The sequence below is a fragment of the Malaclemys terrapin genome, chromosome 21, assembly GCF_027887155.1.
Source record: "Malaclemys terrapin pileata isolate rMalTer1 chromosome 21, rMalTer1.hap1, whole genome shotgun sequence".
Lineage (NCBI taxonomy): Eukaryota > Metazoa > Chordata > Testudines > Emydidae > Malaclemys > Malaclemys terrapin.
This window is the reverse complement of record NC_071525.1, coordinates 19,256,695-19,275,582: the sequence shown is the minus strand read 5'-3', so window position 1 is coordinate 19,275,582 and position 18,888 is coordinate 19,256,695. Positions and strand designations below refer to the sequence as shown.

Genomic DNA, 18,888 nt, shown 5'->3' with positions numbered 1-18,888 from the left:
TTAAGAACACAGGAACCTGATTTCCTGTGACTGTTTCTTGGCAGCAATCCCAATATTTCCTGTTATGCACTGTTGATGTTTAGCTTAGATGTTTTAAATTTAATCTTGCAAGATAAAGAGTAATAGTATTATTTCAAGTGATACGCAAGGTTAAGGGGTTTTGTTGAAGGTTGAAGTTATAACAAATGGTACCAATAAAATATTAGCAGTAGCATCAGACCCGATGACGGAAGAGAGGGGAACGTGCCCCCACCCCTCTATCATTTACTTGGGGCTTATTAAACTAAGTGTAAAAAAATGCGGTTTGGAGTGTTGTTTCCTACTGTTTCTGTGAAGGAACGCCTTCAGTTTCAGAGTAAAGAACAGCAGAGCGTTCATTAGATAGTTTATTACCTAAGTTAGTCAATAGTAATATTAAATTCTTTGTTTAAAAATAAAATATTAAAATAAGTTCTATGTTACATGTTAAGATGAGTGGAGCAAGGGCAAGAGTAGAGTCTGTTGGTGTTACCGGCAGTATGGCTTTAGAAAACTTTGTCAGAAAATACATTCAGGAACATGGAGGTGCTTTAGTACAATTTAGAAATAGCGAGATAATCTCTGAGCATTGTAACCGAGGTGTTTAATGTAAAAACAGAGCAGAAAAAAGGAAAGGCTAAACTGGTGAAGGAAATAGCTATTAAATGTCTGCTCATGGTTTATTTTTTTCCAGCAAACTACAAATAAAAAATGTAAGTTACTCAGGAAAGCCCAGCAAACTTTAAATAAAAAAAAAAAGTTATTCAGGATTTAATGAATCGGCCACATGTAGTGTCAAAGAAGCAGTCAGTACTTTTCCAGAAGAAGCAGGAGTTAAAGAAAACGTTAGAACGGTGAAGGTACCAGGTACAGGAAGCAGGAGAGGAAGCACATTGTTGGCAGGAGCAAGTGGATGCCAGCTTAAAATCACTGGACGGCTATAAATCAGACCGTGGTCGGCTGTTGGAAAGAATCAGAGAGTTGGAAAAAATAGGAAACGGGTTAAAGAAGGACAAAGAATCGCTTCCCATCCCTATTGGCATGGTGGAACCGACAGAAATAAAAAAAACCTGCAGGGCCATGTTAGAATATAGACATTCAGGCCTGCCTGTAAAGGCCTAGACTTTAAGAACTTAGGTGTATTTTTATCACTTAACTAGTTATAGAGGTATAATACAAAGAATCAAAATCACTGTCTGCCTGTGTAAGGGCCTCTCTCTCCTAGCTTAAGAACAAGGCCTCTGTGACAGTCTGAGGCCTTGTTCTTAAGCGAAGGCCTTTGGCTAAGCAGTGGGAGCAGCCATAAGCCGGAAAGCGACCGGTCACATCCTCACACATTGCAAACCAGTCGTATTGAACTAAGGCGATCTGGGGCTGTTAGACAGAGGATCCCATCTATCACCTCCAGAGAAAGGGAAGAGCCTAGAAGATGTAACAGGAAATTTAGTTTGATAGTTTTCTGTTTGGTAAGAACTCACTTATTAATGGACATAGTTGGGAAACCCTTATGCCTTTGCAGGTGTACTTGTGAAATCCTCACTTCTGTATTGTTTTATTATTATAGTTCCCACTTTCCTATTGTTTATTTACATGATCTCTGTCTGGTCCTCTAATTGTTTCTGTCTGCTGTATAATTAATTTTGCTAGGTGTAAGTTAATTAGGGTAGTGGAATATAATTGGTTAGAGAATTATGTTACAATATGTTAGGATTGGTTAGATAGATTTCAGTGAAATGATTGGTTAATGTATAGCTGAATATATTACTATATAAATTAGGGACAAACAGGAAGTAAGTTGGGATTCGAAAATAAGGAAAAAGGAACTTGGATTTAAGCTTGCTGGACGTTCACCCCAATAAACATCTAATTGTTTGCACCTTCGGACTTCAGTTACTGTTGCTCTCTGTTCACTTGAGAAAGACCAGGGAAGTGGGAGGGTGATGGAATAAGCCCCCTCCAGGCCAATTACCAGAAGTAGGGCGAGCGAGTTAGTTCAGGCTGATACAGGACCTTTAGGAGCAAAGTTAAGGATTGAGTCTCAGGAGCCACAGGGAGAGTCAAAAGAAAAAAGGTTGGCAGTGCAGAAGCTACTAGCAGTCTGCAGATAGAAAAAGGAAGTCCCAGGGTGGCATCGCAGGACGTGATGTGTCATCCTGGGCCTGGTCTACACTACGATTTTAGGTCGAATTTAGCAGCGTTACCTCGATTTAAGCCTGGACCCGTCCACATGACGAAGCCCTTTTTTTCGACTTAAAGGGCTCTTTAAAGCAATTTCTTTAATCCACCACCGACGAGGGGATTAGCGCTGAAACCGGCCTTTCCGGGTCGGATTTGGAGTAGTGGGGATGCAATTCGACGGGATTAGCTTCCGGGAGCTATCCCAGAGTGCTCCATTGTGACCGCTCTGGACAGCACTCTCAACTCAGATGCACTGGCCAGGTAGACAGGAAAAGCCCCACGAACTTTTGAATTTCATTTCCTGTTTGCCCAGTCTGGAGAGCACAGGTGACCACGCAGAGCTCATCAGCACAGGTAACCATGATGGAGTCCCAGGATTGCAAAAGAGCTCCAGCATGGACCGAACAGGAGGTACGGGATCTGCTCCCCATATGGGGAGATGAATCACTGCTAGCTGAACTCCGTTGCAGTAAACAAAATGCCAAGACATTAGAAAAAGTCTCAAAGGGCATGAAGGACGGAGGCCATAACAGGGATGCACAGCAGTGCTACGTGAAAATTAAGGAGCTAAGGCAAGCCTACCACAAAACCAGAGAGGCAAACGGAAGGTCCGGGGCAGAGCCGCAGACATGCCGCTTCTATGCGGAGCTGCATGCCATGCTAGGGGGTGCAGCCACCACTACCCCAATTCTGTGCTTTGACTCCATCAATGGAGAATCATGCAACACAGAAGCGGGTTTTGGGGACGGGGAGGAAGATGAGGATGAAGACAATGAAGATAGGTCACAGCAAGGAAGCAGAGAAACCGGTTTCCCCAACAACCAGGATATGTTTATCACCCTGGACCCGGAACCAGTAACCCCCGAACTCATCCAAGGCGTGCTCCCTGACCCTGAGGGCGCACAAGACACCTCTGGTGAGTGTACCTTTGTAAATATTACACATGGTTTAAAAGCAAGCGTGTTTAATGATTAATGATTAATTTGCCCTGGCAATCGCGGCCAGTACAGCTACTGGAAAAGTCTGTTAACGTGTATGGGGATGGAGCGGAAATCTCCAGGGACATCTCCAGAAAACTCTCCTTCATGTACTCCCAAAGCCTTTGCAAAAGGTTTCTGGGGAGGACTGCCTTATTCCGTCCACCATGGTAGGACACATTACCACGCCAGGCCAGTAACACGTAGTCTGGAATCATTGCATAACAAAGCATGGCAGCGTATGGTCCCAGTGTTTGCTGGCATGCAGACAACATCCATTCCTTATCTCGCTTTGTTATCCTCAGGAGAGTGATATAATTCACGGTCACCTGGTTGAAATGGGGTGATTTTATTAAGGGGGCATTCAGAGGTGCCTGTTCCTGCTCGGCTGAACAGAAATGTTCCCCGCTGTTAGCCACGCGGTGGGGGGGAGGGGTGAAGCGATCATGGTGGAGGCGGAGGGAGGGGGGTTAGTTGGGTTTGTGCTGCACGTTAACCCAGAAACCACAGCCCCTTCTTTTAAATTGCAAACCCATTTTAAATGGCCAACCCAATGGCCGCTTGGTATGGGAAATGAGGGCGCTGCTGTTTGAAACCATTCCCAGATGTTATGAAGGTTAAAGAAGCCAAAAGACTGTGGCTTACCATGGCTGCCTGCAAGCCGAATTCTGTTGCCTGGCACTGCGTGAGTGATCTCTCACACCAAAGCTGCAGGCCCTCCATACAAGAGGAAAAATGAGACCTTGTAACTAAAAGCAAATGTGCTGTGTAATGTGAAAAGCAAGATTTAACGTGAAAAAGTGTACCCGTTGTTCTCTAAAATGTGTCTTTTTAACTACCACCTCTCCCTTCTCCTCCACCAGCTGCAAATGTTTCTCCTTTGCAGAGGCTAGTGAAGATTAGAAGGAGAAAGAGGCAGACTTGGGATGACATGTTCTCGGAGCTCCAGATGTCCTCCCATGCAGAAAGAGCACAGCAGAATGCGTGGAGGCAGACAATATCAGAGTGCAAAAAAACACAATATGAATGTGAGGAGAGTAAGTGGCGGGCTGAAGAGGATAGGTGGCGTCAGATTGCTGACAGAAGGCAAGAGTCGATGCTCCGACTGCTGGAGCATCAAACTGTTATGCTCCAGCATATGGTTGAGCTGCAGGAAAAGCAGCAGGAGCATGGACCGCTGCTACAGCCCCTGTGTAACCAACAGCCCTCCTCCCCAAGTTCTGCAGCCCAAGAATGTGGTGGGGGAGCCTCTGGCCCCCCAACCACTCCACCCCAGAGGATTGCCCAAGCAACAGAAGGCTGGCCTTCAATAAGTTTTAAAGTTTTTAAGTTTTAAAGTGCAGTGTGTCCTTGTCCTTCCCTCTCTCTCACCTCACCAGGTGCTTACCTCCTCCCCCACCCCTCCCAGGCTACCTTGGCAGTTATCCCTCTATTTGTGTGATTAATTAATAAAGAATGCCTTAATGTGAAGTAACAATGACTTTATTGCCTCTGCAAGTGGTGATCGAAGGGGGGAGGGGAGGGTGGCTAGCTTACAGGGAAGTAGAGTGAACGGGGTGTGTGGGGGGGGTGTTCCATCAAGAACAAACAAACCGAAGTTTCACACCGTAGCCTGGCCAGTCATGAAACTGGTTTTCAAAGCTTCTCTGATGCGCACTGCGCCCTGCTGTGCTCTTCTAACCGCCCTGGTGTTTGGCTGTGCGTAATCAGCGGCCAGGCAATTTGCCTCAACCTCCCACTCCACCATAAATGTCTCCCCCTTACTCTCACAGACATTGTGGAGCGCACAGCAAACAGTAATAACAATGGGGATATTGGTTTCGCTGAGGTCTATCCGAGTCAGTAAACTGCGCCAGCGCGCTTTTAAATGTCCAAATGCACATTCTACCACCATTCTGCACTTGCTCAACCTGTAGTTGAACAGGTCCTGACTACTGTCCAGGCTGCCTGTGTACGGCTTCATGAGCCATGGCATTAAGGGGTAGGTTGGATCCCCAAGGACAACTATAGGCATTTCAACATTCCCAATGGTTATTTTCTGGTCTGGGAAGAAATTCCCTTCCTCCAGCTTTTGAAACAGACCAGAGTTCCTGAAGACACGAGCATCATGTACCTTTCCCGGCCATCTCACGTTGATGTTAGTGAAACGTCCCTTGTGATCCACCAGGGCTTGCAGCAGCATTGAAAAGTACCCCTTGTGGTTTATGTACTCGGTGGCTTGGTGCTCCGGTGACAAGATAGGGATATGGGTTCCTGGTATTCTGGAGCTTCAGGGCAGGGGAAAGCAAGTCACAAAGTTCTATGAAAGTGCCCTTACGCATGCAAAAGTTTCACAGCCACTGGGAATCGTCCCACACCTGCAACACTATGCGTCTGTGAAAGGAAAGGGTACGGGGTCTGGTGGGTTAGAGCAGGGAGGGTTGGAAGCTCAATCTCCTGGTTTCTATTCCTGTCTCTGGGAGGGGAGTGATTACATGTGGGGAACATGGGGGTCTGGAAATAGAACCCAGAAGTCCTGATTCCTAATCTTGGGCTTAATGCAATATGCCGCGCCTTTAAGGTGAGTCTGATTTCTATTTGCTTTGGTTTTATTGCCCAGCAGAAGGGATGGAGATGAGAGGTGATTTTGTCAGTAGCAGGAACAGTGTGCACACCTGCCTGTATGTGGCAATAGCAGGAGAAGGGATGGTAAGAAAAAACTAAATACATTTGGAGCTTTTCAGGGTCTTTATTACACACCAGAGCAAATACCTGATTCATATATAAGAGAAGAGGGAAAGAGAGACTGACAGATAAAGACATCTCTTCTGCTCCTTTCCAGTGAAGATCACTCTCTAAGGTCCCCAGCAGCATTCGGTAAGCATTTCGCCCCTGGTCTGCACCTTGTTCACTTGTTTTCTAACATTAATGAGTTGCCGCTAATTGTTTGAAGACATTTGATGGATTCAGTCACTGGGACCCCCTTGGGACCTCCATCAGCACTGACAAAGAGATAGCATATCAGCCCACTGCAGTATAATACAAACATTGAAATCAGCTCAGCTCTGGGAAGACATCTAAATGGACTTGCCTCAGCCGCCCCCTCTCCCCCATGGGACCTGAACCCCAGATAAATCCATCTTACTCTGTATAGAGATATGCACAGCTACTTGCCCTCCCCCCCCCAGGTAACAATTATTTACACTGGGTTTATTAATAAACAAAAATGCTTTTATTAAGTATAAAAAGTAGGATTTAAGTGGTCATAAGAGATAGCAGACAGAACAAAGCAGGTTACTAAGCAAAATAAAACACAACACGCAACCAAAACTAGATTCACTAAAAACGTGTTACATGTAATATCTTACCCTAACAGTTGTTCTTATGATCACTTTCACAAACTTGACTCACTTCCAGTCTGGGCTCCACCCTTTCCCCCTGTTCAGTTTCAGTTGTTTCCCGTAGACATCCTGGGTGGTAAGCAAAGATGTCCTGATGACTGTCAGCAGGCCATTGTTTGGCTTCCCACCTTTATATAAGTTCTGGAATCACCAGAAACATACATAACTTCAAATATCTGTGTGGCTTAGTGTTGTGGCATGACATACTGTTTGACATAAATGTTGTAAGCTAAAGACTCCAAGGTGTTGACCTTGATATATCTGGAGCAATGGAACAACTGGACAAAGCAAAGTCATACCTACAGTCTTACTGGTCAGATGAGGGATTTCAAAATGGTGTGACGAGTGCACAGAAGTTTGCAGAGGAACTTCACACTGAAGCTATTTTCCCATCCATTCAAGAATACAAGAGAGTCACCAAAGAAGAAGACATTTTGATTACAAGGCACAGGATAATCCCGTAAGAGACCCCAAACAATAATTCAAAGTTGAATTCTTTGAACAGGTGCTGGATTATGCAATACAGTCAGTTGAAGAACGTTTCATGCAGCTCAAGGAACCCAGCAGTATATTTGGTATGTTGTATGATATTCCAAAAGTCCTCAGTACATCTGAAGAAGACCTACACCAGCAATATAGGGCACTAGAGACAGTGTTGACACATGCTTCAAAGGCCTGGTCCACACTAACCTCCCACTTCGAACTAAGGTACTCAAATTCAGCTACGTTAATAACGTAGCTGAATTCGAAGTACCTTAGTTCTAACTTACCACTAGTCCAGACGCGGCAGGCAGGCTCCTCTCGCCGAGCTGGAGTACCGGTGTCGACGGCGAGCACTTCCGGGATCGATCCGGGATCGATTTATAGTGTCTAGACAAGACACGATAAATTGATCCCAAAAGATTGATTGCTTACGGCCGGACCAGGAAGTAAGTGTAGACCTGCCCAAAGCCTCATCTCTTGTAATATCTATGGCCAGAAAAGACTTGATCACAAATTTTAGATCAGCAACATTCTTCCTAACTTACTTAGTGAGTGATTTGAAAAAGAAGCTTACAAGAAGTGGAAGATTGGACAAATGACCAGGGAGGAGTATAAAAATATTGCTCAGGCATGCAGGAGTGAAATCAGGAAGGCCAAATCACACTTGGAGTTGAAGTTAGCAAGAGATGTTAAGAGTAACAAGAAGGGTTTCTATAGGTATGTTAGCAGCAAGAAGAAAGTCAAGAAAAGTGTGGGCCCCTTACTGAATGAGGGAGGCAACCTAGTGACAGAGGATGTGGAAAAAAACTAATGTACTCAATTATTTTTTTGCCTCTATCTTCACAAAAAAAGGACAGCTCCCAGACTGCTGCACTGGGCAGCACAATATGGGGAGAAGGTGACCAGCCCGCTATGGAGAAAGAAGTGGTTCAGGACTATTTAGAAAAACTGGACGAGCACAAGTCCGTGGGGCCAGATGCGCTGCATCCGAGGGTGCTAAAGGAGTTGGCGGATATTGGCCATTATCTTTGAAAACTCATGGCGATCGGGGGAGGTCCCGGATGACTGGAAAAAGGCTAATGTAGTGCCCACCTTTAAAAAAGGGAAGAAGGAGGATCCGGGGAACTACAGGCCAGTCAGACTCACCTCAGTCCCTGGAAAAATCATGGAGCAGGTCCTCAAGGAATGAATTCTGAAGCACTTAGAGGAGAGGATAGTGATCAGGAACAGTCAGCGTGGATTCACCAAAGGCAAGTCATGCCTGACTAACCTAATTGCCTTCTGTGAGGAGATAACTGACTCTGTGGATGAGGGGAAAGCAGTGGATGTGTTATTCTTTGACTTTAGCAAAGCTTTTGATACCGTCTCCCACAGTATCCTTTCTGGCAAGTTAAAGAAGTATGGGCTGGATGAATGGACTATAAGGTGGATAGAAAGCTGGCTAGATCGTCAGGCTCAACGGGTAGTGATCAATGGCTTCATATCTAGTTGGCAGCCGGTTTCAAGCGGAGTGCTCCAGTGGTCGGTCCTGGGGCCGGTTTTGTTCAATATCTTCATTAATGATCTGGAGGATGGCGTGGACTGCACTCTCAGCAAGTTTGCAGATGACACTAAACTGGGAGGAGTGGTAGATACGCTGGAGGGTAGGGATAGGATACAGAGGGACCTAGACAAATTAGAGGATTGGGCCAAAAGAAATTTGAGAGCTGCTATCTGGGTCACTGAGCAGGCTACAGCTCCCAGGTTGTTATTGTCTTGCTTCTCAGAATGTGGACGTGACGGATAGTGGAAGGTCTGAACCAAAGTTACGTCAGCCATTTTGTGTATCTGTGTCCACTATACAACATCCATTTTATGTGCCCGTGTCCACTATACATCCTCCATTCTGTGTGTCTGTGTGAGGTATACGCACACAGACACACATAATTTTGTTTGCAGCCTTCCATGTTCGATTCTGTTCACAATTTTGAGGCCTGGGCTGACATCCAGTTTAATCTTATTCGTGCACAGCCTGTTGTGAGGCAAAACCGAGACAGCTCCCTGCTGGGGGCAGGGGGGGGGAAGCTTAACACTCCATAGAGCACTAGAACAGAGAGCCATCGAGATGACAAGCAAGGTCTGCTGACTTTGTGATGACAGTTAATGGTTGACCCCACCCCCGTATGAAACAATGGAGTCATACTGAGCCCTGTGTTGCTGAGGGATGGAGTTTTGCAAGAGGAGCACATGTCTGCTGGTTGCTGTCTGTGGTTAAGAATTTCCTTTGCCAAAGTCTGTGTGTTTTCCTTCCCTGACACATATTCCCCAAGAGGTTAAAATACCCGTTCAGAGCGTCCACAGCCTCGCTGGAATTCTGAGGTTGCTTCTCTGCTGACATAGCTACGGCAATGCAGCTAAACTGATATACAGTCTCCATAGTGCAGGCAACCCGTAGGCCATGTCTGCACTCCGGGTGTTCCAGTACTGCAGAGGTAGCACCAAAGTAGCTGCTTTCGCCATCACGAAAGGATTTTTTCCATTGATGTCGTTACTCCACCTTTCCAAGAGACAGGAGATAGGTTGACGGAAGAATTCCTCCATCGAACTAGCCACATCTACCCCAGGGTTAGGTGAACTAACTACGGTACTCAGTGTGTGACATTTCTCACAGCTCTGTTCAATATGGCTAGGACAATCTAATTGTTACGAGTTAGCCAGGTCATAGTGCTGCTGAGAATTCACACACAGTCAGCACTGCAGGGGTGAACTGAGAAATTGTTTTGTCTCTTGGTTTGTTCAAGTTTGGGAAAATAAAATTGCAAAAAGGAGACTGGGGCTGTGGCAGTTTATCCTGGGAAGCTGAGGAGAAACTCTGCTTTGCGACACTGTTATTGGTTATTCTCTGCTCCCTCCAAAGCCTTTTTCAGGACTCGTTGAGCATCTTCTGCAACTTCATCCAAAAACCTACGTAGCATTTCATAGATGACTTTGTAAGATTGCACTGCTGCTGTTGCCATACCAATCAGTGGTATCATGTCGATAACATATTTACCTTTGATCATACCTTCCCCTGTAGCCTCTATGAGCCGCTTGAAAGCCTCTTCTCTTGTTATATTTTTAGCCAGAGCACACTGCATCACAGATTTCAGATCATCAACAGACTTCCTAACCTGCTTAGCGATTGATTTGAGTGAATCTTCATCCAAGCCAAAGCTCTTGCAGTACTTTGTCATGTTCTCAACCAAGATCTTGACATCACACTCAACAGAGAGAAATGGGAAAGTAACGGCATTGATAGTGCACGAAATCAGGGCTTGTTTCCAGATCTGTTTCTGCAGGGCCTTCTTTTTCTCTTCCAAGATTTCTTCAGAGGTGCTGGGCAGGGCACAGAAGAGAACATGTCCCCTGTGAGTGTCGAGGTCATTTGCCAAAGTCTTCTGCAGTTGGGGAGAATCGTACTTGTGAAAGTCCCATCTCGAGACCAGGAAAACCTGTGGGGAGTCCAGCTCTAATTGTTTCAGGTTCTTCACACAGTCATTTCTGATTTTCTGCAGAATTTCCTGTTCATTGAAATTCCGTCTTCCTCTTTGTTCATTAGCCAAGTCCGTGTCCACCTTGGAGCGGACAAAGTAAAACTTCTTCCCCAACTTCTGGATCTCTTTGGCGAGGTTGGTGTCAGATTCAGTGAAGCGCCCAGCTGCGATGATGATGAAGAAATCATAGCGAGTAAATTCCATCTTGCTCAGGTATGTTCCTGCTGGAAAATTTGTTGTTCCAATCCCAGGCAGGTCCCACACAGTCACATTTGGTTGTGTGGGATGGGGATAGGAAGTGGGATTATTTGTTGTTTCAATCACCCCAGTCTTGGCAGCACCTTGGTCATCATCATTCAGGCTTCTTATGGCATTGATGAAGGACGACTTACCAGCGCCTGCGTTCCCTGTGATGGCGATGTTGAGTTTGGTATTTCTTAGCAACTCATCAGACATCTTCACCACAGAAAGGGCTTCTGAGAAGTTCCCAGCTTTGACAGCGGTCTGGAATTTTTCAGTTTCCTCCTCAGACAGACCGGGCAGTTTACTGCCCCATTTTAAAAACAAATCAGCCCAATATGTTTTTGAATCTTCCGTCATCCTGGGAGAAGAAACACAAATTCCAGTCAGGATTAGGGATTTTCCCTCCCAGCGACTATTTACTAACCCAGGGTCAGTAGGGTCAGACTATTGGAGACATAAAGTTTAAAGGCAGCAGGAGTCCCTCGATTATCTTGTCTGACCCCCTGTATGTCCAGGCTACTCATTGCACCCAGCACCAGCACATAAACCCAGCAACCAAAATGAGACCAAAGCATTATCGCCCCCAGGAGACAAAATTATCACTTGCCACGGGAAGGGAACAGGTGGCATTTCCCCTTAGTCACATCGCTGAGCGGTTACTGTGACCCAGCAGGGCTCACCTCGACAAGGCCTAGCTGCAAAAGTACCTAGAGTGCTTGAGTCCAAGTCACAGTTCCCCTGGCACACTACAGGCACCCCAGGGGTTTGACGTACTGGGCAACTACTAAAATTACACCAATGTGTGATGCCGGGTGGCAAGGCTTAACGGGCAGGTACTGTAAAAGCATTACTTGGTGGGCAGAAATGACCAACCCTGACAATCAAAGTGTTCCCCTGAGCTCCAAGAGCAGAAATAGTCAGGGCAGTGCAGGTGGAGAGATGCAGCAGCCCAGCTTCATGCCCAGAGTCTCATGAAATCAGCTGCCCAAATAAATGGCTGGGGTAAGGCGGATTTCCAAGCTGGATTTCCTTGGCCTGCTGCTCCAAGGCAAAGCCCAGGAGGGGTTTGAATGACTGACACAATACTGCAGGGAATATGCCTCTGTCAGGGGTGCCCTAAGGCGGTCTCTTGATTGGAGCGTAGATCATGAGTGGAACCAAGTGTAGCAAAGAGAGAGCCTGGAGTTTTGGGCCTGGTGCAAGATCTAAAGCCTGAACTAAAGGCTGTGAACCACAGTCAGGCCATGTACTAAAACAGATAAGCATCCAGTACATGAACTTACCAAAGTTGATGCTAGTGTACAAGGCAATGGGTATTTACATAAATATATTCCAGCTAATACAGATGCATCCCAATCTAGTACAAGATAAGTTGGTTTGGCAAAATAATGAATAGGGATGTTTTATTCAAGATATAAGGAACAATGGGAGGTAACAGATAGATGTCTTGGAATACATAAGGTGGTGTGTAAGGTGTGTATTCCAGACGTTTGTTTCAGCCTATAAACATCAGGGTACTTTACCTTAACCCCTTGGGTGGCCGAGGGGACAGTAAAAATTCCTGCTGCTGACTGACACACTCCTTGCTACTAGGCACTCAGGTGTCAGTGAACCACTAACCATGGAGCCAGGGTGCTGTGCCTTTGGGACAGTAAACCCGTCCAAGTGCTTCTGTCACCACACCATGCCTTTTTATGAGTAACATTGAGGTCTTCTGAATGAATAGACTGCTTTATCTGCTGTTTATAATGATAACACTAGAGCTCCAAGGACCGTAGCACCAGGCACCCTGGATAGCATTTTTAAAGGCAACAACATTGGAACCTTCAGCACTTAACCGCACAAAGTAGTACTATCGAGGTCTGCTGAACCCGCTGCCACCGCAGAACTGGACAACACATGGAACAAACACACACACGCAAGCCAACTGACAGCAACTGCCTCAGACTCAAGCTCCATCTCGTGCAGTTTCCTGTCTCCGACAGTGGTCAGGACCAGATTTTTCAGTGGAAAGTATAAGGACCCCACAACAGCTGATGTGGAATAACCTGCCCCCGTTGTTCTCCAATAGTTAGACATTGGGCTAAGCCCAGAAGCTGGAGGTTTAACATCCCCACCAACATTTTTGTTATGGTTAATTATGACAACTCTAGTATTCTTGATATCCGACCAATTATCCAACCCCCTTCCCAAAGATATAAATATCCAGTCCAAATACCCAACCTGCAGGGCTGGAGTCCAAGCACGGATCCAGTTTATGCCTGTTAATGCATGTTTTCTTAAGAGCAATATAACTCAGAAGCACAATGTGTCAGATGAAATTTTACAGTAGTTTATGAAAGAATAAATGTATTTCTGCAAGGTTTGGAATGATGATCAATCCACAAGCAATGAATATGTGGAGCAGTGAGATGGTAACCAATGTAGATTCAGCGTATGGAACATAGAGCAAATCAACAGTGATTGGATGGTACATAGCATCTTATGAACCACTCATCATGAGAGCCCAACACACACTGTGATTGCAATCCCAAGCACATGTAAACGCAGAATCAATCAATCAAATCAGTGTGTAAATGCATCAGCAGTAGTTCAATCTGCAGCTCAGGGTACAACCACACAGTCTGTACTCAGAACAGCTAGCCCATGCCGCTACTGCCCATGTTAGCAGAGCTACACTCTATTTTTAGTGTGCTAGTTCCATGAGAGCGAGTGTGAGGATGTCTCTGCAAGCTGGGAATCGCACCCCAGCTCCAAGTGTAGATGGACTGACTTGGGCTCACGGTCCTACATTAAAGCAGCAAGAGCTGACATCTGGGTCGCTGAGGAGCAGGCTACAACTCCCAGGTTGCTACTGTCTTAGTGCTCAGAATGTGGACGTGACAGATTGTGGAACGTCTGAACCAAGTTATGACATCCATTTTGTGTGTCCGTGTGAAGTATACACCATCGAATTTGTGTGTCCATGTGAGGTATACACCATCCATTTTGTGTGTCCATGTGAGGTATACACCATCCATTTTGTCTGGAGGATTCCTTGTTGGATTCTATTCATGTTTTTATGGCCTGGATTGAAATCCAGTTTAATCTGGTCAATGCACAGACTGTTGTGAGACAATACCGAAATATCTCCCCTGCTGGCAGGGGAGCATAACACCCCAGAGACCACTATAACAGAGAGCCATTGATATAACAAGCAGGGGGTTACTCACTTTGTAATGACTCTTTACATTACACCCCATGAAACAATGGGGTCGCATGGAGCCCTGTATGGCTGGGGGATGGAGTTTCGCAATAGGAGTGCATGGTGGCTGGTTGGTGGCTGTGGTTAAGAATTTCGTTTGCCAAAGCCTGTGTGTTTTCCTTCCCTGCCACATGTTCCCCAGAAGGCTAAAATGCAAGTTCAGCATTTTCACAGCCTCTTTGGAATTCTGATGCTACTGACAGACAACTTGGGGCACTCTGGAGGTCTCAGCAGTGGCGCTGGAGTCGAGGGCAGGTGGCCAGCAGCGCCCACCTCCCAAGGAAGGATGCCAAAGAAGAGATCTGGCCCCAGGAGTGGTTTAGGAGCCCCAGAGTTAGAAATTAGTAGACTTGTCCCAGATCTGGCACACCCCTCACCAATGTGGTTATGCCGACCTAACCCCAGTGTAGATGCAGCTATGGCCATGGAAGAATGCATCTGTCAATGTAGCTACCATCACTGGGGGTAGTGATGTACTTAAAGCGATGGAAAAACCCTTTCCTTCTGCATGGGTGCATCTACTTTTTTTACTGACATAGCTACGACAATTTAGCTACGCTGCTATACAGTCTCCGTAGTGCAGACGGACCCATAGGCCATGTCTCCACTCTGGCTGGTCTAGTACTGCAGCTGTAGCACCTTAGTATAGATGCTTCCTACATCAACAAAACGGTTTTTTCCATCGATTTATTTAATCCACCTTTCCAAGAGACAGGAGCTAAGCTGACGAAAGAATTCTTCTGTCGATTTAGTCACTTCTACACCAGGGGTTAGCTCAACATAACTATGGTGCTCAGGATGTGACATTTTTCACAGCCCAGTACACGATATCTGGGTTGATATCATTGTTAAGTGTAGGAGAGGACGTAGTGTTGCTGAGAATTCACACCTCTGCTCAGTGTTATTAGTAACACAGGTGAGGAGTGTGTGCTTAATATGGTATTTCATCAGACCGTGTCCCCTTAAGCTTTTCCTGTGGGGTGATCAAAGAAATTGTAGAAGCTGCGAATTTGACCTCAGTTTTGTCTGGTTCCAGCTGTAATAAAAATAATCTTCATTGAAAGGAAAACAACTACCTGTTCCCTCCCGTCCCCCAGTCGTAGTCAGTTTCTCTCTCTTCTGACACATTACATGTGAGAAGGAAGGAAACACCCCCTCCTCTCTCCTCAGTGCAGTCTCCACTAGTTATGGGGTTGGTGTCAGATGTGTTGGTCTTTTGTTCTTTGTCACAGGGTTGCTGGTCCCTCTAACTGAAGTGGATCCAATCCTCCCTCTCCCTCCCTGTTCCCGAACAGGAGCTCCCAGCTGGGCCAAAGAAAGGGGCAGGACTGCACTTGGGGTGATACAGATCAGAGAGGGCACGTCTACACTGCACTGGAAACCTGGGTATGTGGGACACAAGCTTGTGGACTCGGTGTTTTCAAGCCTGCGTTTGAGCATCCACACTGGGGCGGGTATGTCTACTCAAGCTGAAAATAACACCTTCCCTCTCCCCTACAGACATATCCCCAGGCAGAGCTGGTCACGTCACCTTGGGATGGTTGCCTAACACTTCACATTATAAGCCCCTCTTTTCAGTTGCTTATAACTTTGCCAAACTTGAACCAGTCACCCTGAAGTTTCCTAGGACAGGCATCTGCCTCAGGCAGATTTTTGGTACGTTTCTGCTCGGATGGCTCGGGCCATTTCCAAGAGCGAAGCTAAGGGGGGAAAAGCACATTGTTTTTCCAGATGAAGAATTCTTACAATGGTTTCATTGAGGAGCTCTAGTGCCCCCAAGCTTTGGAGCAGGGACCTCAACACCTGAGTTTTGGCAGGAGGACATGCCAGGGACAGGCCTTGACCATCTCTGTGAAAACCCTCCCCAGATTGGCCAACTTAAGTTCTTCCCAGTGCAACCGACCCCCAGCCCCAGGCCCCAAATAAAATTCCTGATTGCAGATGAGCAATAAGATGTGCAGCTTAAGAATTTGACATCTAAATTCTCTGAAGACTGTCTGTACTGAGTATGCTCCATGTCAGCGCTGAGCAGAACTTTTCCTGCAATTGTTTCTCACAGCTGGCACTGGGACAAAGAGGGGTGGAGAGACGGGACTGAGACAGAGCTTTCCCAGCTCTGGCCCCAGGGCTCCTCCTGCAGCTCGGCCCTGGCTCCCCGTCGGAGCAGCTGGTCTGTGCCACCCAAGTGCCCGGCTCCCCCTCCTCTGCCCCCAGGCCAGCTCCGGCTGCTTCTCTCCCATTATCTCTGCCCTGCCTGGGCTCAGGCAGCCTCAGCTCATATGTAGGATGGACCCTGAGATCCTGACTCCCTCATTGACCTGCCTCAGCTGTCCCTTGGGCTGCGCTGGAGTGTGACCCTCTGCCCATTGGCCCCAGGGACAGTCAGTCTCAGGAACCTGACTCCCCTTCTGCCCTTCCCCCTTCTTGTGGTATCGGGAGAGGCCCACCAAAAAAAACCCAAAAAACAAAAAACCCTCACTAAGTTTTAGTGTGGGGCCAACAGCTCCCTAACTTTTAGCATCATTTTCTTACTTTTCTCTGATTGTCCCAACTGAAAACAAAGTCAGAGACAGTGGTGAAAACTCCCCTTTCCCACAGTTTTATCCCCCTGCTCACCAGGCCCAGGCGTTGCATCCCTCAGACAATTCAACAAACGGGATCCCCAGAAAAGCCTCCCCATAAAATCAGACAAAGGGACGGCTCCCCTCCTCTCCCCCACCGCCCCTAGGTCCCCCAGGCAGGGGAAGCACAGACACAAGCCCCCATGTGTGGGGGTGGCTGGTCCCCAGGGGAATGCAGGGGCCCTAAAGCTGCCTGGGCCTAAAGCTAAAGGAAACCGTTAGTGGTCCAAGCACATCAAATACCCAACAGCAAGTTCCCCTGTCCTCTGGCAGCATCGTGGGGCAGCCGACCTGGGGACGTACCTTACACAGCCTGTGCTGATGCACCGTCCTGTGTCCTGGAGCCCCTGGGGGGTCGGGGGAAACCAGCCTTTGCTGCTGGAACAAAATCAGCTGCTGGGGGAAACTCCCCGAGACTTTGCTTCAGCCGCTAAAACCAAGAGAAGAGACTGAATTTTCTCCACTGATGGACGAGGTCCCGGATCTAGTGAGGCTCTGGGCAGGGCTGAGCAAGCAGAGGGGTTTTGTAGCCTGGCTGGAACAGGATTCGGTCCCTCCCCTCGTGGGAACAGATCCTAGATTAACCCTGTTCGGTTTTTCTGTTATTTTTCTGTTGTCTGTGTCGGCAGAATCTGGATGAGCTCTCCCCTGACATCCAGTGGTGAGCTGTGGAAGAGGCCTTCCGGAGCTGATCTCCTTCGCCTGGGCACACCCACCCTGCCTGGGGGCTCAGCACCATGGGATTGCTTGCCCGAGACATCAGATTGGGCTGGTGTTGGATGCCCAGTCTCCTTGTTATTGCGGAAGGTAATAAAAGGTTATTATCTGTGCAAAGGTGAAAGTAAGCCGGTGCGCCAATAAGATAGTGACCAACTGGGGGCAGGGCTCTGATCCAGCCCCCTTACCCAGTCCTGGCCCCACCCCAAGCTGAGGCCAGGAGCAAAGTCCTGGGCACATGGGGCAGGGAGCCGGGACCCCAGCACACGTGGCCGGCAACAGAGCCCCAGGAGCACAGGGCTGGTAGCCAGGAGCCCAGGGGTGCTGCAGGGTCAGCAACTGGAACTTCCCCAGCCATGAGCGCCCCCCGCCCCGCACTCCACCCTACACACACAGACCAACCTGCTGCCCTCAGACCCCCCCACTCCATGTCACACTTAAATTTCTTACAGGTACTGTCATATTGTAACACCAGCAAACCCCCTCCTCTGGCCCCCTCCCCCCCCAAAGGGGGGTTACGATATGACAGTACCTGTAAGAAATTTAAGTTACTTTCACCCCTGATGGTGGGTGAGCGAATATCTTGTATTGGATCAACTTGTGTTGGGGAGGGAGACAAGCTTTCGAGCTGCTATTGGGTGGCTGCTGGCTAAACAGCTCCATGTGCCAGGCCTTCGCCTGTGTTTCCTTGCAAGTGTAACCCTTCTGCCCATCTAAGTTGGCAGCAACAAGGGCCGGGTTCTGTATCTAGGGGTTCCGTTTCAATAACGCAATGCAAAACCGGCTTGAACCCCCACCCAGTGACCTGGGACAATTACATACCACCCCCTGGGAGCCTCTAAGAGGCAATACTTCCCCTCTCGCAAGCACAGAGTCTGAGTGTAACAGACAATGTTTAATAACATGAGGTAAACAACCCCAGCATTAAATTGGAAAAACACCACAAACAGGATTCGTAACACAAACCATGAGCAAAAGACCCACCCCAGCAAATTGGGCTGTGTCCTTTCCCTTTGGTTCTTGAATCCAGCAACCCAATAATCACCCAGAGTCCCCAAAGTCCAACACCCCCAAAGTCTCTTGGGTCCAGCAATCCCCCAAAGTCCCAAAAGTTCAAGAACCCCCAAAGTCTCTGTCCCTGGTCAGTGCAGCCCCAGAGTAAAAGGGGGGCACGCAGGGTGTTAAGGGGGCACCTTACGTGATCCAAGGCCATCCGGCCATCTCTCTGTGGGGTTCCGCCGCAGCCTTCACCACGAGCCAGTCCACTTCCTGCCATCTCTTTAAGAGCCGCGCGCCAGTCACCTGCTTCGCGCTGCAGTAGCGGCTAGAGGTTTCCATGGAGATCATTGACGGGGCGGTTGCCATGGATACAGCAGCGCCCGGGCTGTCTGGCGGGCGCCGCGGCTGGGAGCTACGGAGGCACGCGCTGCTGATCGTGATCGGGGAGGTCGGGACAGAGGCGGAGCGCGGGGCGCTGCGGGGCGCCCTGCAGCGGGGTGAGCAGTGGGCGCCGCA

The 18,888-nt window shown here is 47.8% G+C and overlaps 1 protein-coding gene across 4 annotated transcripts; it reads right to left on the bottom strand.

Moving 5' to 3' along the window:
* Window positions 1-6,350: 6,350 nt before the first annotated feature.
* Window positions 6,351-17,227, bottom strand: LOC128827538 (interferon-inducible GTPase 5-like). Of its 4 annotated transcripts, XR_008442971.1 has the most exons (3): window positions 16,960-17,225; window positions 8,183-11,149; window positions 7,438-7,522 (listed from the first exon to the last, which is right to left on the bottom strand). XR_008442971.1 is itself a non-coding variant. In XM_054011485.1 (2 exons), the coding sequence occupies exon 2, from the start codon at window positions 11,146-11,148 to the stop codon at window positions 9,904-9,906; it is 1,245 nt and encodes a 414-aa protein (XP_053867460.1). In that variant the 5' UTR covers window position 11,149; window positions 16,960-17,225; the 3' UTR covers window positions 8,072-9,903. The 4 variants fall into 4 exon arrangements, 1 of the variants encoding a protein (XP_053867460.1); XR_008442972.1 differs by lacking the exons at window positions 7,438-7,522; window positions 8,183-11,149 and adding an exon at window positions 6,351-6,622 and having other exon boundaries at window positions 16,960-17,227; XR_008442973.1 differs by lacking the exons at window positions 7,438-7,522; window positions 16,960-17,225 and adding an exon at window positions 6,351-6,622 and having other exon boundaries at window positions 10,941-11,018.
* Window positions 17,228-18,888: the final 1,661 nt, after the last annotated feature.